Genomic DNA, 17,552 nt, shown 5'->3' with positions numbered 1-17,552 from the left:
CGTGCCTGTATCGGTGTGTGACGTATTATACGATCAGTCCGTGCCTGTATCGGTGTGTGACGTATTATACGATCAGTCCGTGCCTGTATCGGTGTGTGACGTATTATACGATCAGTCCGTGCCTGTATCGGTGTGTGACGTATTATACGATCAGTCCGTGCCTGTATCGGTGTGACGTATTATACGATCAGTCCGTGTCTGTACCTGTGTGTGACGTATTATACGATCAGTCCGTGCCTGTGTCGGTGTTACGTATTATACGATCAGTCCGTGCCTGTATCGGTGTGACGTATTATACGATCAGTCCGTGCCTGTATCGGTGTGAGGTATTATACGATCAGTCCGTGCCTGTATCGGTGTGTGACGTATTATACGATCAGTCCGTGCCTGTATCGGTGTGTGACGTATTATACGATCAGTCCGTGCCTGTATCGGTGTGTGACGTATTATACGATCAGTCCGTGCCTGTATCGGTGTGTGACGTATTATACGATCAGTCCGTGCCTGTATCGGTGTGTGACGTATTATACGATCAGTCCGTGCCTGTATCGGTGTGACGTATTATACGATCAGTCCGTGCCTGTATCGGTGTGTGACGTATTATACGATCAGTCCGTGCCTGTGTCGGTGTTACGTATTATACGATCAGTCCGTGCCTGTATCGGTGTGACGTATTATACGATCAGTCCGTGCCTGTATCGGTGTGAGGTATTATACGATCAGTCCGTGCCTGTATCGGTGTGTGACGTATTATACGATCAGTCCGTGCCTGTATCGGTGTGTGACGTATTATACGATCAGTCCGTGCCTGTATCGGTGTGTGACGTATTATACGATCAGTCCGTGTCTGTATCGGTGTGTGACGTATTATACGATCAGTCCGTGCCTGTATCGGTGTGTGACGTATTATACGATCAGTCCGTGCCTGTATCGGTGTGACGTATTATACGATCAGTCCGTGCCTGTATCGGTGTGACGTATTATACGATCAGTCCGTGCCTGTATCGGTGTGTGACGTATTATACGATCAGTCCGTGCCTGTATCGGTGTGACGTATTATACGATCAGTCCGTGCCTGTATCGGTGTGACGTATTATATGATCAGTCCGTGCCTGTATCGGTGTGTGACGTATTATACGATTAGTCCGTGCCTGTATCGGTGTGACGTATTATACGATCAGTCCGTGCCTGTATCGGTGTGTGACGTATTATACGATCAGTCCGTGCCTGTATCGGTGTGTGACGTATTATACGATCAGTCCGTGTCTGTATCGGTGTGTGACGTATTATACGATCAGTCCGTGCCTGTATCGGTGTGTGACGTATTATACGATCAGTCCGTGCCTGTATCGGTGTGTGACGTATTATACGATCAGTCCGTGCCTGTATCGGTGTGTGACGTATTATACGATCAGTCCGTGCCTGTATCGGTGTGACGTATTATACGATCAGTCCGTGTCTGTATCGGTGTGTGACGTATTATACGATCAGTCCGTGCCTGTATCGGTGTGTGACGTATTATACGATCAGTCCGTGCCTGTATCGGTGTGACGTATTATACGATCAGTCCGTGCCTGTATCGGTGTGACGTATTATACGATCAGTCCGTGCCTGTATCGGTGTGTGACGTATTATACGATCAGTCCGTGCCTGTATCGGTGTGACGTATTATACGATCAGTCCGTGCCTGTATCGGTGTGTGACGTATTATACGATCAGTCCGTGCCTGTATCGGTGTGACGTATTATACGATCAGTCCGTGCCTGTATCGGTGTGACGTATTATACGATCAGTCCGTGCCTGTATCGGTGTGACGTATTATACGATTAGTCCGTGCCTGTATCGGTGTGTGACGTATTATACGATCAGTCCGTGCCTGTATCGGTGTCACGTATTATACAATCAGTCCGTGCCTGTATCGGTGTGTGACGTATTATACGATCAGTCCGTGCCTGTATCGGTGTGACGTATTATACGATCAGTCCGTGCCTGTATCGGTGTGTGATGTATTATACGATCAGTCCGTGCCTGTATCGGTGTGTGACGTATTATACGATCAGTCCGTGCCTGTATCGGTGTGACGTATTATACGATCAGTCCGTGCCTGTATCGGTGTTACGTATTATACGATCAGTCCGTGCCTGTATCGGTGTGACGTATTATACGATCAGTCCGTGCCTGTATCGGTGTTACGTATTATACGATCAGTCCGTGCCTGTATCGGTGTGTGACGTATTATACGATCAGTCCGTGCCTGTATCGGTGTGTGACGTATTATACGATCAGTCCGTGCCTGTATCGGTGTGACGTATTATACGATCAGTCCGTGCCTGTATCGGTGTGATGTATTATACGATCAGTCCGTGCCTGTATCGGTGTGTGACGTATTATACGATCAGTCCGTGCCTGTATCGGTGACGTATTATACGATCAGTCCGTGCCTGTATCGGTGTGACGTATTATACGATCAGTCCGTGCCTGTATCGGTGACGTATTATACGATCAGTCCGTGCCTGTATCGGTGTTACGTATTATACGATCAGTCCGTGCCTGTATCGGTGTGTGACGTATTATACGATCAGTCCGTACCTGTATCGGTGTGTGACGTATTATACGATCAGTCCGTGCCTGTATCGGTGTGTGACGTATTATACGATCAGTCCGTGCCTGTATCGGTGTGTGACGTATTATACGATCAGTCCGTGCCTGTATCGGTGTGTGACGTATTATACGATCAGTCCGTGCCTGTATCGGTGTGTGACGTATTATACGATCAGTCCGTGCCTGTATCGGTGTGTGACGTATTATATGATCAGTCCGTGCCTGTATCGGTGTGTGACGTATTATACGATCAGTCCGTGCCTGTATCGGTGTGACGTATTATACGATCAGTCCGTGCCTGTATCGGTGTGTGACGTATTATACGATCAGTCCGTGCCTGTATCGGTGTGTGACGTATTATACTATCAGTCCGTGCCTGTATCAGTGTGTGATGTATTATACGATCAGTCCGTGCCTGTATCGGTGTGTGAGGTATTATACGATCAGTCCGTGCCTGTATCGGTGTGTGACGTATTATACGATCAGTACGTGCCTGTATCGGTGTGTGACGTATTATACGATCAGTACGTGCCTGTATCGGTGTGTGACGTATTATACGATCAGTCCGTGCCTGTATCGGTGTGTGACGTATTATACTATCAGTCCGTGCCTGTATCAGTGTGTGATGTATTATACGATCAGTCCGTGCCTGTATCGGTGTGTGACGTATTATACGATCAGTCCGTGCCTGTACCGGTGTGACGTATTATACGATCAGTCCGTGCCTGTATCGGTGTGTGACGTATTATACGATCAGTCCGTGCCTGTATCGGTGTGACGTATTATACGATCAGTCCGTGCCTGTATCGGTGTGTGACGTATTATACGATCAGTCCGTGCCTGTATCGGTGTGTGACGTATTATACGATCAGTACGTGCCTGTATCGGTGTGTGACGTATTATACGATCAGTACGTGCCTGTATCGGTGTGTGACGTATTATACGATCAGTCCGTGCCTGTATCGGTGTGACGTATTATACGATCAGTCCGTGCCTGTATCAGTGTGTGACGTATTATACGATCAGTCCGTGCCTGTATCAGTGTGTGATGTATTATACGATCAGTCCGTGCCTGTATCGGTGTGTGATGTATTATACGATCAGTCCGTGCCTGTATCGGTGTGTGAGGTATTATACGATCAGTACGTGCCTGTATCGGTGTGTGATGTATTATACGATCAGTCCGTCCCTGTATCGGTGTGACGTATTATACGATCAGTCCGTGCCTGTATCGGTGTGTGACGTATTATACGATCAGTCCGTGCCTGTATCGGTGTGACGTATTATACGATCAGTCCGTGCCTGTATCGGTGTGTGACGTATTATACGATCAGTCCGTGCCTGTATCAGTGTGTGACGTATTATACGATCAGTCCGTGTCTGTATCTGTGTGTGACGTATTATACGATCAGTCCGTGCCTGTATCGGTGTGACGTATTATACGATCAGTCCGTGCCTGTATCGGTGTGACGTATTATACGATCAGTCCGTGCCTGTATCGGTGTGACGTATTATACGATCAGTCCGTGCCTGTATCAGTGTGTGACGTATTATACGATCAGTCCGTGCCTGTATCGGTGTGTGACGTATTATACGATCAGTCCGTGCCTGTATCGGTGTGTGACGTATTATACGATCAGTCCGTGCCTGTATCGGTGTGACGTATTATACGATCAGTCCGTGTCTGTATCGGTGTGTGACGTATTATACGATCAGTCCGTGCCTGTATCGGTGTGACGTATTATACGATCAGTCCGTGCCTGTATCGGTGTGACGTATTATACGATCAGTCCGTGCCTGTATCGGTGTGTGACGTATTATACGATCAGTCCGTGCCTGTATCGGTGTGTGACGTATTATACGATCAGTCCGTTCCTGTACCGGTGTGACGTATTATACGATCAGTCCGTGCCTGTATCGGTGTGACGTATTATACGATCAGTCCGTGCCTGTATCGGTGTGTGACGTATTATACGATCAGTCCGTGCCTGTATCGGTGTGACGTATTATACGATCAGTCCGTGTCTGTATCGGTGTGTGATGTATTATACGATCAGTCCGTGCCTGTATCGGTGTGTGATGTATTATACGATCAGTCCGTGCCTGTATCGGTGTGTGAGGTATTATACGATCAGTCCGTGCCTGTATCGGTGTGTGATGTATTATACGATCAGTCCGTGCCTGTATCGGTGTGACGTATTATACGATCAGTCCGTGCCTGTATCGGTGTGTGACGTATTATACGATCAGTCCGTGCCTGTATCGGTGTGACGTATTATACGATCAGTCCGTGCCTGTATCGGTGTGTGACGTATTATACGATCAGTCCGTGTCTGTATCGGTGTGTGACGTATTATACGATCAGACCGTGCCTGTATCGGTGTGTGACGTATTATACGATCAGTCCGTGCCTGTATCAGTGTGTGACGTATTATACGATCAGTCCGTGTCTGTATCTGTGTGTGACGTATTATACGATCAGTCCGTGCCTGTATCGGTGTGACGTATTATACGATCAGTCCGTGCCTGTATCGTGTGTGACGTATTATACGATCAGTCCGTGCCTGTATCGGTGTGTGACGTATTATACAATCAGTCCGTGCCTGTATTGGTGTGACGTATTATACGATCAGTCCGTGCCTGTATCGGTGTGACGTATTATACGATCAGTCCGTGCCTGTATCAGTGTGTGACGTATTATACGATCAGTCCGTGCCTGTATCGGTGTGTGACGTATTATACGATCAGTCCGTGCCTGTATCGGTGTGTGACGTATTATACGATCAGTCCGTGCCTGTATCGGTGTGACGTATTATACGATCAGTCCGTGCCTGTATCGGTGTGTGACGTATTATACGATCAGTCCGTGCCTGTATCGGTGTGACGTATTATACGATCAGTACGTGCCTGTATCGGTGTGTGACGTATTATACGATCAGTCCGTGCCTGTATCGGTGTGTGACGTATTATACGATCAGTCCGTGCCTGTATCGGTGTGACGTATTATACGATCAGTCCGTGCCTGTATCGGTGTGACGTATTATACGATCAGTACGTGCCTGTATCGGTGTGACGTATTATACGATCAGTCCGTGCCTGTATCGGTGTGACGTATTATACGATCAGTCCGTGCCTGTATCGGTGACGTATTATACGATCAGTCCGTGCCTGTATCAGTGTGTGACGTATTATACGATCAGTCCGTGCCTGTATCGGTGTGACGTATTATACGATCAGTCAGTGCCTGTATCGGTGTGACGTATTATACGATCAGTCCGTGCCTGTATCGGTGTGACGTATTATACGATCAGTCCGTGCCTGTATCGGTGACGTATTATACGATCAGTCCGTGCCTGTATCAGTGTGTGACGTATTATACGATCAGTCCGTGCCTGTATCGGTGTGACGTATTATACGATCAGTCCGTGCCTGTATCGGTGTGACGTATTATACGATCAGTTCGTGCCTGTATCGGTGTGTTGTATTTACACGCATGTTTATTACACATGTAACGTGTGATATGTGATTATTCACAGCTGTGCCTTATCGTTCCTTCATGTGATTGGATCATTTTATTGCTTTGTTACCACGACCTATTTATTCTCCATCTTGCGGCGTCGCTGTCGCCAATATACCCGGCGAACGTTATTCCACGCAGGTGATGTCATCGGTGTAGGAAAGACGGACTGAAGGGCTGAGCGCACGTCTCGCGAGGCGGTCTCCTATTTGCCACGATGTCCGGGTCGGAGTGTCGGACGCCAGGCTGCAGACTCACTGACCCATCACCGCCACACACAGACAACCTCCCTGGACTGTGTGTGTGTGTGTGTGTGTGTGTGTGTGTGTGTGTGTGTGTGTGTGTGTGTGTGTGTGTGTGTGTGTGTGGTGAGGCACCCCGTAGTTACAACCAAGGTGTCCCGGAAATGTATGTACAGCAATGCAGAGAGAAGATCCAGCACACATGGGGTTAACCGTAAAGTATATTTATTGCCGAGGTGAGCGCTTTGGTCGCTGCTATATACAGAGAGCGTCGCGGAGCGTATTATCTGTACGTAACTTTGTATACACACACATATACAGCTATATACAGAGAGCGTCGCGGAGCGTATTATCTGTACGTAACTTTGTATACACACACATATACCGCTATATACAGAGAGCGTCGCGGAGCGTATTATCTGTACGTAACTTTGCATATACACACATATACAGCTATATACAGAGAGCGTCGCGGAGCGTATTATCTGTACGTAACTTTGCATACACACACATATACAGCTATATACAGAGAGCGTCGCGGAGCGTATTATCTGTACGTAACTTTGCATATACACACATACAGCTATATACAGAGAGCGTCGCGGAGCGTATTATCTGTACGTAACTTTGCATACACACACATATACAGCTATATACAGAGAGCGTCGCGGAGCGTATTATCTGTACGTAACTTTGCATATACACACATACAGCTATATACAGAGAGCGTCGCGGAGCGTATTATCTGTACGTAACTTTGCATATACACATATATACAGCTATATACAGAGAGCGTCGCGGAGCGTATTATCTGTACGTAACTTTGCATATACAGTACACACATACAGCTATATACAGAGAGCGTCGCGGAGCGTATTATCTGTACGTAACTTTGCATATACACACATACAGCTATATACAGAGAGCGTCGCGGAGCGTATTATCTGTATGTAACTTTGCATATACACACATACAGCTATATACAGAGAGCGTCGCGGAGCGTATTATCTGTACGTAACTTTGCATATACATACACACACACACATATACAGCTATATACAGAGAGCGTCGCGGAGCGTATTATCTGTACGTAACTTTGTATACACACACATATACAGCTATATACAGAGAGCGTCGCGGAGCGTATTATCTGTACGTAACTTTGCATATACACACACACATATACAGCTATATACAGAGAGCGGCGCGGAGCGTATTATCTGTACGTAACTTTGCATATACACACACATATACAGCTATATACAGAGAGCGTCGCGGAGCGTATTATCTGTACGTAACTTTGCATATACACACACATATACAGCTATATACAGAGAGCGTCGCGGAGCGTATTATCTGTACGTAACTTTGCATATACACACACATATACAGCTATATACACAGACGCCTCCTGCGCACCAATGTGCTAGTTATATTTACGTACACATGAATACAGTATATACACATATATGTAATGGGGGGTAGGACTAGTGTCGGGGTTCCCTGTATACATTCTTAGTGACACAGTCGCAGGGTGACACAGAGTCCGCTCGGGACCGTGACAATAGTGATCGATATTATAAATACCAGTGAGAAAATCACAGTGTGATCAATGAAATCAGTATTGCGAGTGCTGTGTTTTAAACAATAACATATAAATAAAGCTGTTCCTAGGAGTATAATGGAGGCGTGCCGCGCTATTCCGTGGGCTGGCGCCACAAAGCACACGTAAGAAACAGCGCAAAACCTCATCGTGCAGTATTAAAAATATAGTGTATAGTATTGAGCAGCAGGTGAGTATCTCACGTACATCAATGCGAGGATATATACGCATGGCATGTTCTGGACATGTCACCAAACTGCTACCGCAACCGCACACGGTCATCCGACCGAGGGAGGGAGGGAGGGAGGGAGCGGATCCTTCTCTCTCACACGATTCCGTCTCAGATCCTTTCCCCTCACTCTCCTGTGCGGATCTCTCTGCAGGCAGGGGGGGAGGAGTCAGTGCCTGGGGGAGGAGTCAGTGCCTGTGGGAGGAGTCAGTGCCTGGCTGCAGGGCGGGGGAGGGAGGAGTCAGTGCCTGGGGGAGGAGTCAGTGCCGGGGGGAGGAGTCAGTGCCGGGGGGAGGAGTCAGTGCCTGGGGGAGGAGTCAGTGCCTGGCTGCAGGGCGGGGGAGGAGTCAGTGCCTGGGGGAGGAGTCAGTGCCTGGCTGCAGGGCGGGGGAGGTCAGTGCCTGGGGGAGGAGTCAGCCTGGGGGAGGAGTCAGTGCCGGGGGGAGGAGTCAGTGCCGGGGGGAGGAGTCAGTGCCTGGGGGAGGAGTCAGTGCCTGGGGGAGGAGTCAGTGCCTGTGGGAGGAGTCAGTGCCTGGCTGCAGGGCGGGGGAGGGAGGAGTCAGTGCCTGGGGGAGGAGTCAGTGCCGGGGGAGGAGTCAGTGCCGGGGGGAGGAGTCAGTGCCGGGGGGAGGAGTCAGTGCCTGGGGGAGGAGTCAGTGCATGGGGGAGGAGTCAGTGCCTGGCTGCAGGGCGGGGGAGGAGTCAGTGCCTGGGGGAGGAGTCAGTGCCTGGGGGAGGAGTCAGTGCCTGGCTGCAGGGCGGGGGAGGAGTCAGTGCCTGGGGGAGGAGTCAGTGCCTGGCTGCAGGGCGGGGGAGGAGTCAGTGCCTGGGGGAGGAGTCAGTGCCTGGCTGCAGGGCGGGGGAGGAGTCAGTGCCTGGGGGAGGAGTCAGTGCCTCGCTGCAGGGCGGGGGAGGAGTCAGTACCTGGGGGAGGAGTCAGTGCCTGGCTGCAGGGTGGGGGAGGAGTCAGTGCCTGGGGGAGGAGTCAGTGCCTGGCTGCAGGGCGGGGGAGGAGTCAGTGCCTGGGGGAGGAGTCAGTGTCTGGCTGCAGGGCGGGGGAGGAGTCAGTGCCTGGGGGAGGAGTCAGTGCCTGGCTGCAGGGCGGGGGAGGAGTCAGTGTCTGGCTGCAGGCAGGGAGGGGGAGGAGTCAGTGCCTGGCTGCAGGCAGGGAGGGGGAGGTGTCAGTGCCTGGCTGCAGGCAGGGTGGGGGAGGAGTCAGTGCCTGGCTGCAGGGAGAGGGAGGAGTCAGTGCCTGGCTGCAGGGAGGGGGAGGAGTCAGTGCCTGGCTGCAGGCAGGGAGGGGGAGGAGTCAGTGCCTGGCTGCAGGCAGGGAGGGGGAGGTGTCAGTGCCTGGCTGCAGGCAGGGTGGGGGAGGAGTCAGTGCCTGGCTGCAGGCAGGGTGGGTGAGGAGTCAGTGCCTGGCTGCAGGCAGGGCGGGGGAGGAGTCAGTGCCTGGCTGCAGGCAGGGAGGGGGAGGAGTCAGTGCCTGGCTGCAGGCAGGGAGGGGGAGGAGTCAGTGCCTGGCTGCAGGCAGGGAGGGGGAGGAGTCAGTGCCTGGCTGCAGGCAGGGTGGGGGAGGAGTCAGAGCCTGGCTGCAGACAGGGTGGGGGAGGAGTCAGTGCCTGGCTGCAGGGAGGGGGAGGAGTCAGTGTCTGGCTGCAGGCAGGGTGGGGGAGGAGTCAGTGCCTGGCTGCAGGGAGGGGGAGGAGTCAGTGTCTGGCTGCAGGCAGGGAGGGGGAGGAGTCAGAGCCTGGCTGCAGACAGGGTGGGGGAGGAGTCAGTGCCTGGCTGCAGGCAGGGTGGGGGAGGAGTCAGAGCCTGGCTGCAGACAGGGTGGGGGAGGAGTCAGTGCCTGGCTGCAGGGAGGGGGAGGAGTCAGTGTCTGGCTGCAGGCAGGGTGGGGGAGGAGTCAGTGCCTGGCTGCAGGCAGGGAGGGGGAGGAGTCAGTGCCTGGCTGCAGGCAGGGTGGGGGAGGAGTCAGTGTCTGGCTGCAGGCAGCGTGGGGGAGGAGTCAGAGCCTGGCTGCAGACAGGGTGGGGGAGGAGTCAGTGCCTGGCTGCAGGCAGAGTGGGGAAGGAGTCAGTGCCTGGCTGCAGGCAGGGGGAGGAGTCAGTGCCTGGCTGCAGGCAGGGGGAGGAGTCAGTGCCTGGCTGCAGGCAGGGTGGGGGAGGAGTCAGTGCCTGGCTGCAGGCAGGGTGGGGGAGGAGTCAGAGCCTGGCTGCAGGCAGGGTGGGGGAGGAGTCAGAGCCTGGCTGCAGACAGGGTGGGGGAGGAGTCAGTGCCTGGCTGCAGGCAGGGTGGGGGAGGAGTCAGTGCCTGGCTGCAGGGTGGAGGAGGAGTCAGTGCCTGGCTGCAGGGTGGGGGAGGAGTCAGTGCCTGGCTGCAGGGTGGGGGAGGAGTCAGTGCCTGGCTGCAGAGTGGGGGAGGAGTCAGTGCCTGGCTGCAGGGTGGGGGAGGAGTCAGTGCCTGGCTGCAGGCAGGGTGGGGGAGGAGTCAGAACCTGGCTGCAGGCAGGGTGGGGGAGGAGTCAGTGCCTGGCTGCAGGCAGGGTGGGGGGAGGAGTCAGTGCCTGGCTGCAGGCAGGGTGGGGGAGGAGTCAGTGCCTGGCTGCAGGCAGGGTGGGGGAGGAGTCAGTGCCTGGCTGCAGGGAGGGGGAGGAGTCAGGGCCTGGCTGCAGGGTGGGGGAGGAGTCAGTGCCTGGCTGCTGCCTCCTGTCCAATCACCTCCCTTAGCAAAGCACTGACTCCTCCCCCTCCCTGCAGCCAGGCACGGAGTCTATCCCTCCCCCCGCAGGGTGACACGGAGTCTGCCCCTCCCCCCGCAAGGTGACACGGAGTCTGCCCCTCCCCCCGCAGGGTGACACAGAGTCTGTCCCTCCCCCGCAGGGTGACACGGAGTCTGTCCCTTCCCCCGCAGGGTGACACGGAGTCTGTCCCTCCCCCCGCAGGGTGACACGGAGTCTGCCCCTCCCCCGCAGGGTGACACGTAGTCTGTCCCTCCCCCCCCCCAGGGTGACACGGAGTCTGTCCCTCCCCCCGCAAGGTGACACGGAGTCTATCCCTACCCCCGCAGGGTGACACGGAGTCTGCCCCTCCCCCCGCTGGGTGACACAGAGTCTGCCCCTCCCCCTGCAGGGTGACACGGAGTCTGTCCCTCTCTTCGCAGGGTGACACAGTCTGCCCCTCCCCCCGCAGGGTGACCCAGAGTCTGCCCCTCCCCCTGCTGGGTGACACAGTGCTATGCCCCTCCCCCCACAGGGTGACCCAGAGTCTGCCCCTCCCCCCACAGGGTGACACAGTGCTATGCCCCTCCCCGCGCAGGGTGACCCAGAGTCTGCCCCTCCCCCCGCAGGGTGACACAGTGCTATGCCCCTCCCCCCGCAGGGTGACACAGTGCTATGCCCCTCCCCTGCAGGGTGACACAGTGCTATGCCCCTCCCCCCGTAGGGTGACACAGTGCTATGCCCCTCCCCCGCAGGGTGACACAGTGCTATGCCCCTCCCCCCGCAGGGTGACACAGTGCTATGCCCCTCCCCCCGCAGGATGACACAGTGCTATGCCCCTCCCCCCACAGGGTGACAGTGCTATGCCCCTCCCCCCGCAGGGTGACACAGTGCTATGCCTTGGTGTCTCGCCCCATCTCATTTCCTGTTGAAGAATGAGAAGATGCTCCCTGCGTCCCGCTGTCTCTTGCTCTCTCTTCTCCTGGGCGGGGTGAGAGATGTCTCGGACAGTCTCAGAGCGTCCTGCTCTCTCTGGGACTTCAGCTGCTGAGTTATAATGATCTGCATGTCATCCTACGGAGGAGAGAGACAGTCCTAGAGGTGCCAGGCTCAGTATCCCTGCGCTAGTCCTAGAGGTGCCCGGCTCAGTATCCCTGCGCTAGTCCTAGAGGTGCCCGGCTCAGTATCCCTGCGCTAGTCCTAGAGGTGCCCGGCTCAGTATCCCTGCACTAGTCCTAGAGGTGCCCGGCTCAGTATCCCTGCGCTAGTCCTAGAGGTGCCAGGCTCAGTATCCCTGCGCTAGTCCTAGAGGTGCCCGGCTCAGTATCCCTGCGCTAGTCCTAGAGGTGCCCGGCTCAGTATCCCTGCGCTAGTCCTAGAGGTGCCCGGCTCAGTATCCCTGCGCTAGTCCTAGAGGTGCCAGGCTCAGTATCCCTGCGCTAGTCCTAGAGGTGCCCGGCTCAGTATCCCTGCGCTAGTCTTAGAGGTGCCAGGCTCAGTATCCCTGCGCTAGTCCTAGAGGTGCCAGGCTCAGTATCCCTGTGCTAGTCCTAGAGGTGCCAGGCTCAGTATCCCTGCGCTAGTCCTAGAGGTGCCAGGCTCAGTATCCCTGCGCTAGTCCTAGAGGTGCCAGGCTCAGTGTTGCAGGGTACATGCAACTACACACGTGGGTTTCTTGACAAGGCTGTTTTATTTTGCCTTGAAAAATATACAGCACACAAAACAAAAATAGCTCTTTTTCAGCAACAAACGAAAATGGCTTTTCCTTCAGCAAACCGAACAAAACAGTTTCTCTTTAGCAGACAGTTTATATATATGCAGCTTCCCTTTTTCTATGCAGGGGACAGACAGTTCACAGTTTCACGACTTTGCTACTCAGACCTTGTTTTCAGGAATCACTTTAGCAGCTTACTCCTCTCTCATCAACAGCAAGCTCCATGTGTCTACAACCTGGGTTTTAACACACCTTGATTAGGCAGCTGGGATCCAACTAATTGTCCTGAGGTTCCCAGCTGAAGTTTAACCTAGTCAGTACTGCACTGCAGACTAGACATAGGTTTTCCAGGCATATAACTGGTGGCTTTTATTTACCCTGTCACATTCCTCCCCTGTTAGTGTGTGGCTGGGGCTACGCACGGCTGAAGCCCGACCATCCACCCCTTCTCTAGAAAAGAAGTCAGCATTTGCGTTCTCTTTTCCCGGCCTATGCTGAATCTCAAATGAGAAGGGTTGGAGGGCCATATACCACCTAGTCAATCTAGCATTGGAATCCTTCATGCTATTTAACCATTTCAGTGGAGCATGATCCGTCACCAAAGTAAAATGGACTCCTGCCAGGTAATGACTCAAAGCCTCGATTGCCCACTTTACTGTGAGGCACTCTTTCTCAATCACTGAGTAATTTTTTTCCCTTGGGAACAATTTCCTACTCAGGAAAAGGATAGGATGTTCAACTCCCTCAAACTGTTGTGACAACACTGCCCCTAGCCCTATCTCTGATGCATCTGTTTGCACTATAAAAGGGCTGTTGAAGTCTGGGCTTCTAAGGATGGGACCCTCTGATAGACACCTTTTTATGTCCTCAAAGGCTCTCTGACAATCCCTTGACCACACCACTTGTGTAGGGGCACACTTTTTTGTGAGGTCCGTTAAAGGGCTGCCACTTCCGAATAGTTGGGGATGAACCGCCGGTAGTACCCTGCTAAACCCAGCAGAGAGCGTACCTGCGTTTTTGTTTGGGGGGTCGGAACTTCTTTCAGGGCAGCTATCTTGTCGGCTAGTGGCCTTACTTTTCCACCTCCCACTGCATACTCTAAATATTTGGTTTCCGCTTTACCCAAGGCACATTTCTTAGGGTTGGCTGTGAGCCCTGCCTCTCTTAGAGATTTGAGGACCGCTTTCAGCCTATTTAGATGGGCCCGCCAGTGTTTACTATAAATGACAATGTCATCTAGGTAGGCTGCGGCATAAGTCCTATGGGCCTCAGTACCTTATCCATGAGTCTCTGAAATGTGGCTGGGGCTCCATGCAATCCAAATGGCATTGTCACAAACTGGTATAAACCCATGGGAGTGGCAAAGGCTGTTTTGCATTTGAACTTTTCCTCTAAGGGTATTTGCCAGTATCCTTTTGTCAAGTCCAACGTGGATATATATTCCGCGTTACCAAGGGCGTCAATTAATTCGTCCACCCTTGGCATCGGATATGCATCAAACTTGGATACCGCATTGACCTTTCGGAGGTCCACACAAAATCTTACCTTCCCATCGGGTTTAGGGACCATAATTAGTGGACTACACCACTCACTGCATGATTCCTCAATCACTCCTAAGTGTAACATTTCTTGTACCTCCTTCTCTACCAGATCCCTACGACTTTCAGGCAACCTATAAGGACGGGAACGTACTTTTACCCCAGGTGCTGTCTTGGTTGCATGGGAAATTAAGTTAGTTTGTCCTGGTAAGTCAGAAAAAACATCATGGAATTGTGTAATTATTGCTAACAAGTCCCCTTTTTGTTCAGAGGACAACTGTTTACCCATTGGGATTTTATCGTCACTCACGATGTTCTCCCGTGGAGGCTGAGGACCCAAGTCCGTTTCCTCCTCCACCGGGTGGATGAATAGAGACCGCTGCATCTTCCAGGGTTTCAGCAAGTTCACATGGTAAATTTGTTTACCCTTCCTGGACACTGGTTGAGCAATCTCGTAATCCACATCACCCGTACGGCGGAGTACTTCGAATGGGCCCTGCCATTTGGCAGGAGTTTACTCTCGCAACTGGGTAACAATAACATCACCTGGTCTCCCGGGTGAAACACTCTCATGCGAGCATTCTGATTGTAATGTCTCTCCTGACTGTCCTGGGCTGATCTAAGATTCTCCCTGGCAAAATGGCCGACCACATCTAGACGCTTCCTAAGGTCTAGTACATATTGCAGGGTATTCTTAGAAGGGGACCGCTGTTCCTCCCAGGACTCCTTTAGGAGGTCTAGGATACCCCGCGGTTGGCGGCCATAGAGCAATTCAAATGGAGAGAATCCCGTGGAGGCCTGGGGAACTTCCCGCACTGCAAACAGCAGAAAGGGAGAAGTTCATCCCAGGCTCTCTTTTCTGAGTCTACAAATTTCCTCAGCATCCCTTTTAGAGTTCGGTTAAATCTTTCCACCAATCCGTCAGTCTGTGGATTGTAGACCGATGTCCGAACAGACTTGACCTCTAGTAACTTTAAGACATCCTGCATCAGTTTAGCCATTAAATTTGTACCTTGGTCTGTCAACATAACCTAGGGAAGTCCAACCCGTGAGAACAGATCCAACAACTTGTTGGCTACTTGCTTCGCCGTTGCTGTTCTCAGGGGGAACGCCTCAGGATACCTTGTGGCATAGTCCACTATTACAAGGATAAACCTGTGTCCTTTCGCAGAAGGTTCTATAGGTCCTACCAAGTCTACCCCCAATCAGGGCTGGAAGTAGCCAGGGCTTGTAATTTTCCCCAGAAAAAGCTGAGACGACGGTTCTGCTGAATGAACAATCCATCAGTGGACAGTCCACATACCGGTGGCCTTGTTCTCCGCAGGCGGAATATGGAGAGGGTTCCCTCGCAGGAGGGGGCTGTGGATAGCGCTCCGCTGGACCGGTTACTGGAGACCAGGCATCTGGTGGATCCTGTGGGCGACGTACTCGGAAGTTCCTCTCACTTTGCGACGAGCCGACATCTGGAAGGAGATGAGGGTCTCTGCGGGGACCAGCATTTGGACTCTGTCCTTGCTGGAACGAATGCTTCTTCCTTTGGACTTGGCGGTTCCGTGACGGGCTGTAGGTTCCCCATTGATCCGACCTCCCTCTTTGGGCGTCCGCAAGTGCCGGTGGAGTCGGGTCCAGGACACTCTCCTGCTGCTCAGCCCCAAGGAAGTTCTCCACGAGTCGGACCGCCAAAGCTAGGGTTTCAGCAGCGTGGCTTTTTACCCACGAGCGTGCAGGAGGGGGTATTACTTGTAGAAATTGTTCCAAAACCACCTGCTCAAGAATTGCCTCCTTAGTGCACTCCTCGGGTTGTATCCAGCGCGTACACAAGTCCAATAATCGCTGAGCGAGGACCCGAGGTCTCATCTTAGCGGTGTACTTCATGTTCCGGAACTGCTGCCGGTAGGTCTCTGGGGTCAGACCTAAGCGATCCAGTATGGCGGCTTTTACTTGGCGGTAGTCCATTGCCTGATCTGTAGGGAGGTCCTGATATGAGGTCTGGGCTTCTCCTATGAGGAGCGGGGCCAAAGCAGTTGCCCAGCGATCTGCAGCCCAGCCCTGAGCTTCGGCAACCCTTTCAAATGTTAGTAAAAAGCCTCTGGATCCTCATTCGGAGCCATTTTCCTCAGGAGTATCGGGGGTCTGCTGGCCAGTTCTGCACCGGCAGACCCTTGGACTTGGGTCAGCAGCTTGGCAATCCGCTCATCCTGTGCTGTCTGTAGTCTTTCATCTCTCTCCGCTTGCAGCCGGGCCTGCTCGCACAGAAATGCTTTCAACATTTCTTCCATTCTTGTGTGTGTGTGTGTGTGTGTGTGTGTGTGTGTGTGTGTGTGTGTGTGTGTGTGTGTGTGTGTGTGTGTGTGTGTGTGTGTGTGTGTGTGTGTGTGTGTGTGTGTGTGTGTGTGTGTGTGTGTGGCCCTTTAACTGCAGGAGCCTTTTGAAAAAAATCAAATCTCACTTCTTGACAACCATATGTTGCAGGGTACATGCAACTACACACGTGGTTCACACGTACATGCAACTACACACGTGGGTTTCTTGACAAGGCTGTTTTATTTTGCCTTGAAAAATATACAGCACACAAAACAAAAATAGCTCTTTTTCAGCAACAAACGAAAATGGCTTTTCCTTCAGCAAACCGAACAAAACAGTTTCTCTTTAGCAGACAGTTTATATATATGCAGCTTCCCTTTTTCTATGCAGGGGACAGACAGTTCACAGTTTCACTAGTTTGCTACACAGACCTTGTTTTCAGGAATCACTTTAGCAGCTTACTCCTCTCTCATCAACAGCAAGCTCCATGTGTCTACAGCCTGGGTTTTAACACACCTTGATTAGGCAGCTGGGATCCAACTAATTGTCCTGAGGTTCCCAGCTGAAGTTAACCTAGTCAGTGCTGCACTGCAGACTAGACATAGGTTTTCCAGGCATATAACTGGTGGCTTTTATTTACCCTGTCACACTCAGTATCCCTGCGCTAGTCCTAGAGGTGCCAGGCTCAGTATCCCTGCGCTAGTCCGAGAGGTGCCAGGCTCAGTATCCCTGCGCTAGTCCTAGAGGTGCCAGGCTCAGTATCCCTGTGCTAGTCCTAGAGGTGCCAGGCTCAGTATCCATGTGCTAGTACTAGAGGTGCCAGGCTCAGTACCCCTGCAGCTGTCCCCCTCATCCCCCTCCCTCCCCCTCTCTCCCCCCCCCTCTCCTCCCTCTCCCCCTGTCCTCCCTCTCTCCCACCCCTCTCTCTCCTCCTCCCCTTTCTCCCCCCCTCCCTCTCACCCTCTTACATCCCCCCCCCTCACCTGCCACGCCTCCAGCTCCTGGCTCAGTGACACCTTCTGGGTGATGGAGCTCAGCAGCTGCCGGCTCAGCGAGTCTCTCTCCAGGCGACACTTCTCCAG

The 17,552-nt window shown here is 52.8% G+C and overlaps 1 protein-coding gene and 1 long non-coding RNA gene across 2 annotated transcripts in view; both read right to left on the bottom strand.

Moving 5' to 3' along the window:
* Window positions 1–6,568: 6,568 nt before the first annotated feature.
* LOC142483488 (uncharacterized) lies at window positions 6,569–11,197 on the bottom strand. Its single transcript, XR_012797350.1, has 2 exons — window positions 9,117–11,197; window positions 6,569–9,086 (listed from the first exon to the last, which is right to left on the bottom strand). It is a non-coding gene; the product is annotated as an uncharacterized LOC142483488 (long non-coding RNA).
* Window positions 11,198–11,649: 452 nt separating this feature from the next.
* Window positions 11,650–17,552, bottom strand: part of LOC142483487 (BICD family-like cargo adapter 2) — a 9,984-nt gene continuing 4,081 nt past the window's right edge. The window contains exons 2-3 of the mRNA XM_075583493.1: window positions 17,454–17,552; window positions 11,650–11,988 (exon numbers count right to left, since the gene is read on the bottom strand). The exon at window positions 17,454–17,552 is cut by the window's right edge and continues 22 nt beyond it. Of these exons, the coding sequence (XP_075439608.1) occupies window positions 11,833–11,988; window positions 17,454–17,552 (255 nt within the window). The 3' untranslated portion in view covers window positions 11,650–11,832. The remainder of the gene's footprint in view (window positions 11,989–17,453) is intronic.

The sequence above is a fragment of the Ascaphus truei genome, unplaced genomic scaffold (genome assembly GCF_040206685.1).
Source record: "Ascaphus truei isolate aAscTru1 unplaced genomic scaffold, aAscTru1.hap1 HAP1_SCAFFOLD_3283, whole genome shotgun sequence".
Taxonomy (NCBI): domain Eukaryota; kingdom Metazoa; phylum Chordata; class Amphibia; order Anura; family Ascaphidae; genus Ascaphus; species Ascaphus truei.
Note: the sequence above shows the minus strand (reverse complement) of the source record. Positions and strands in the feature narration are given on the sequence as shown.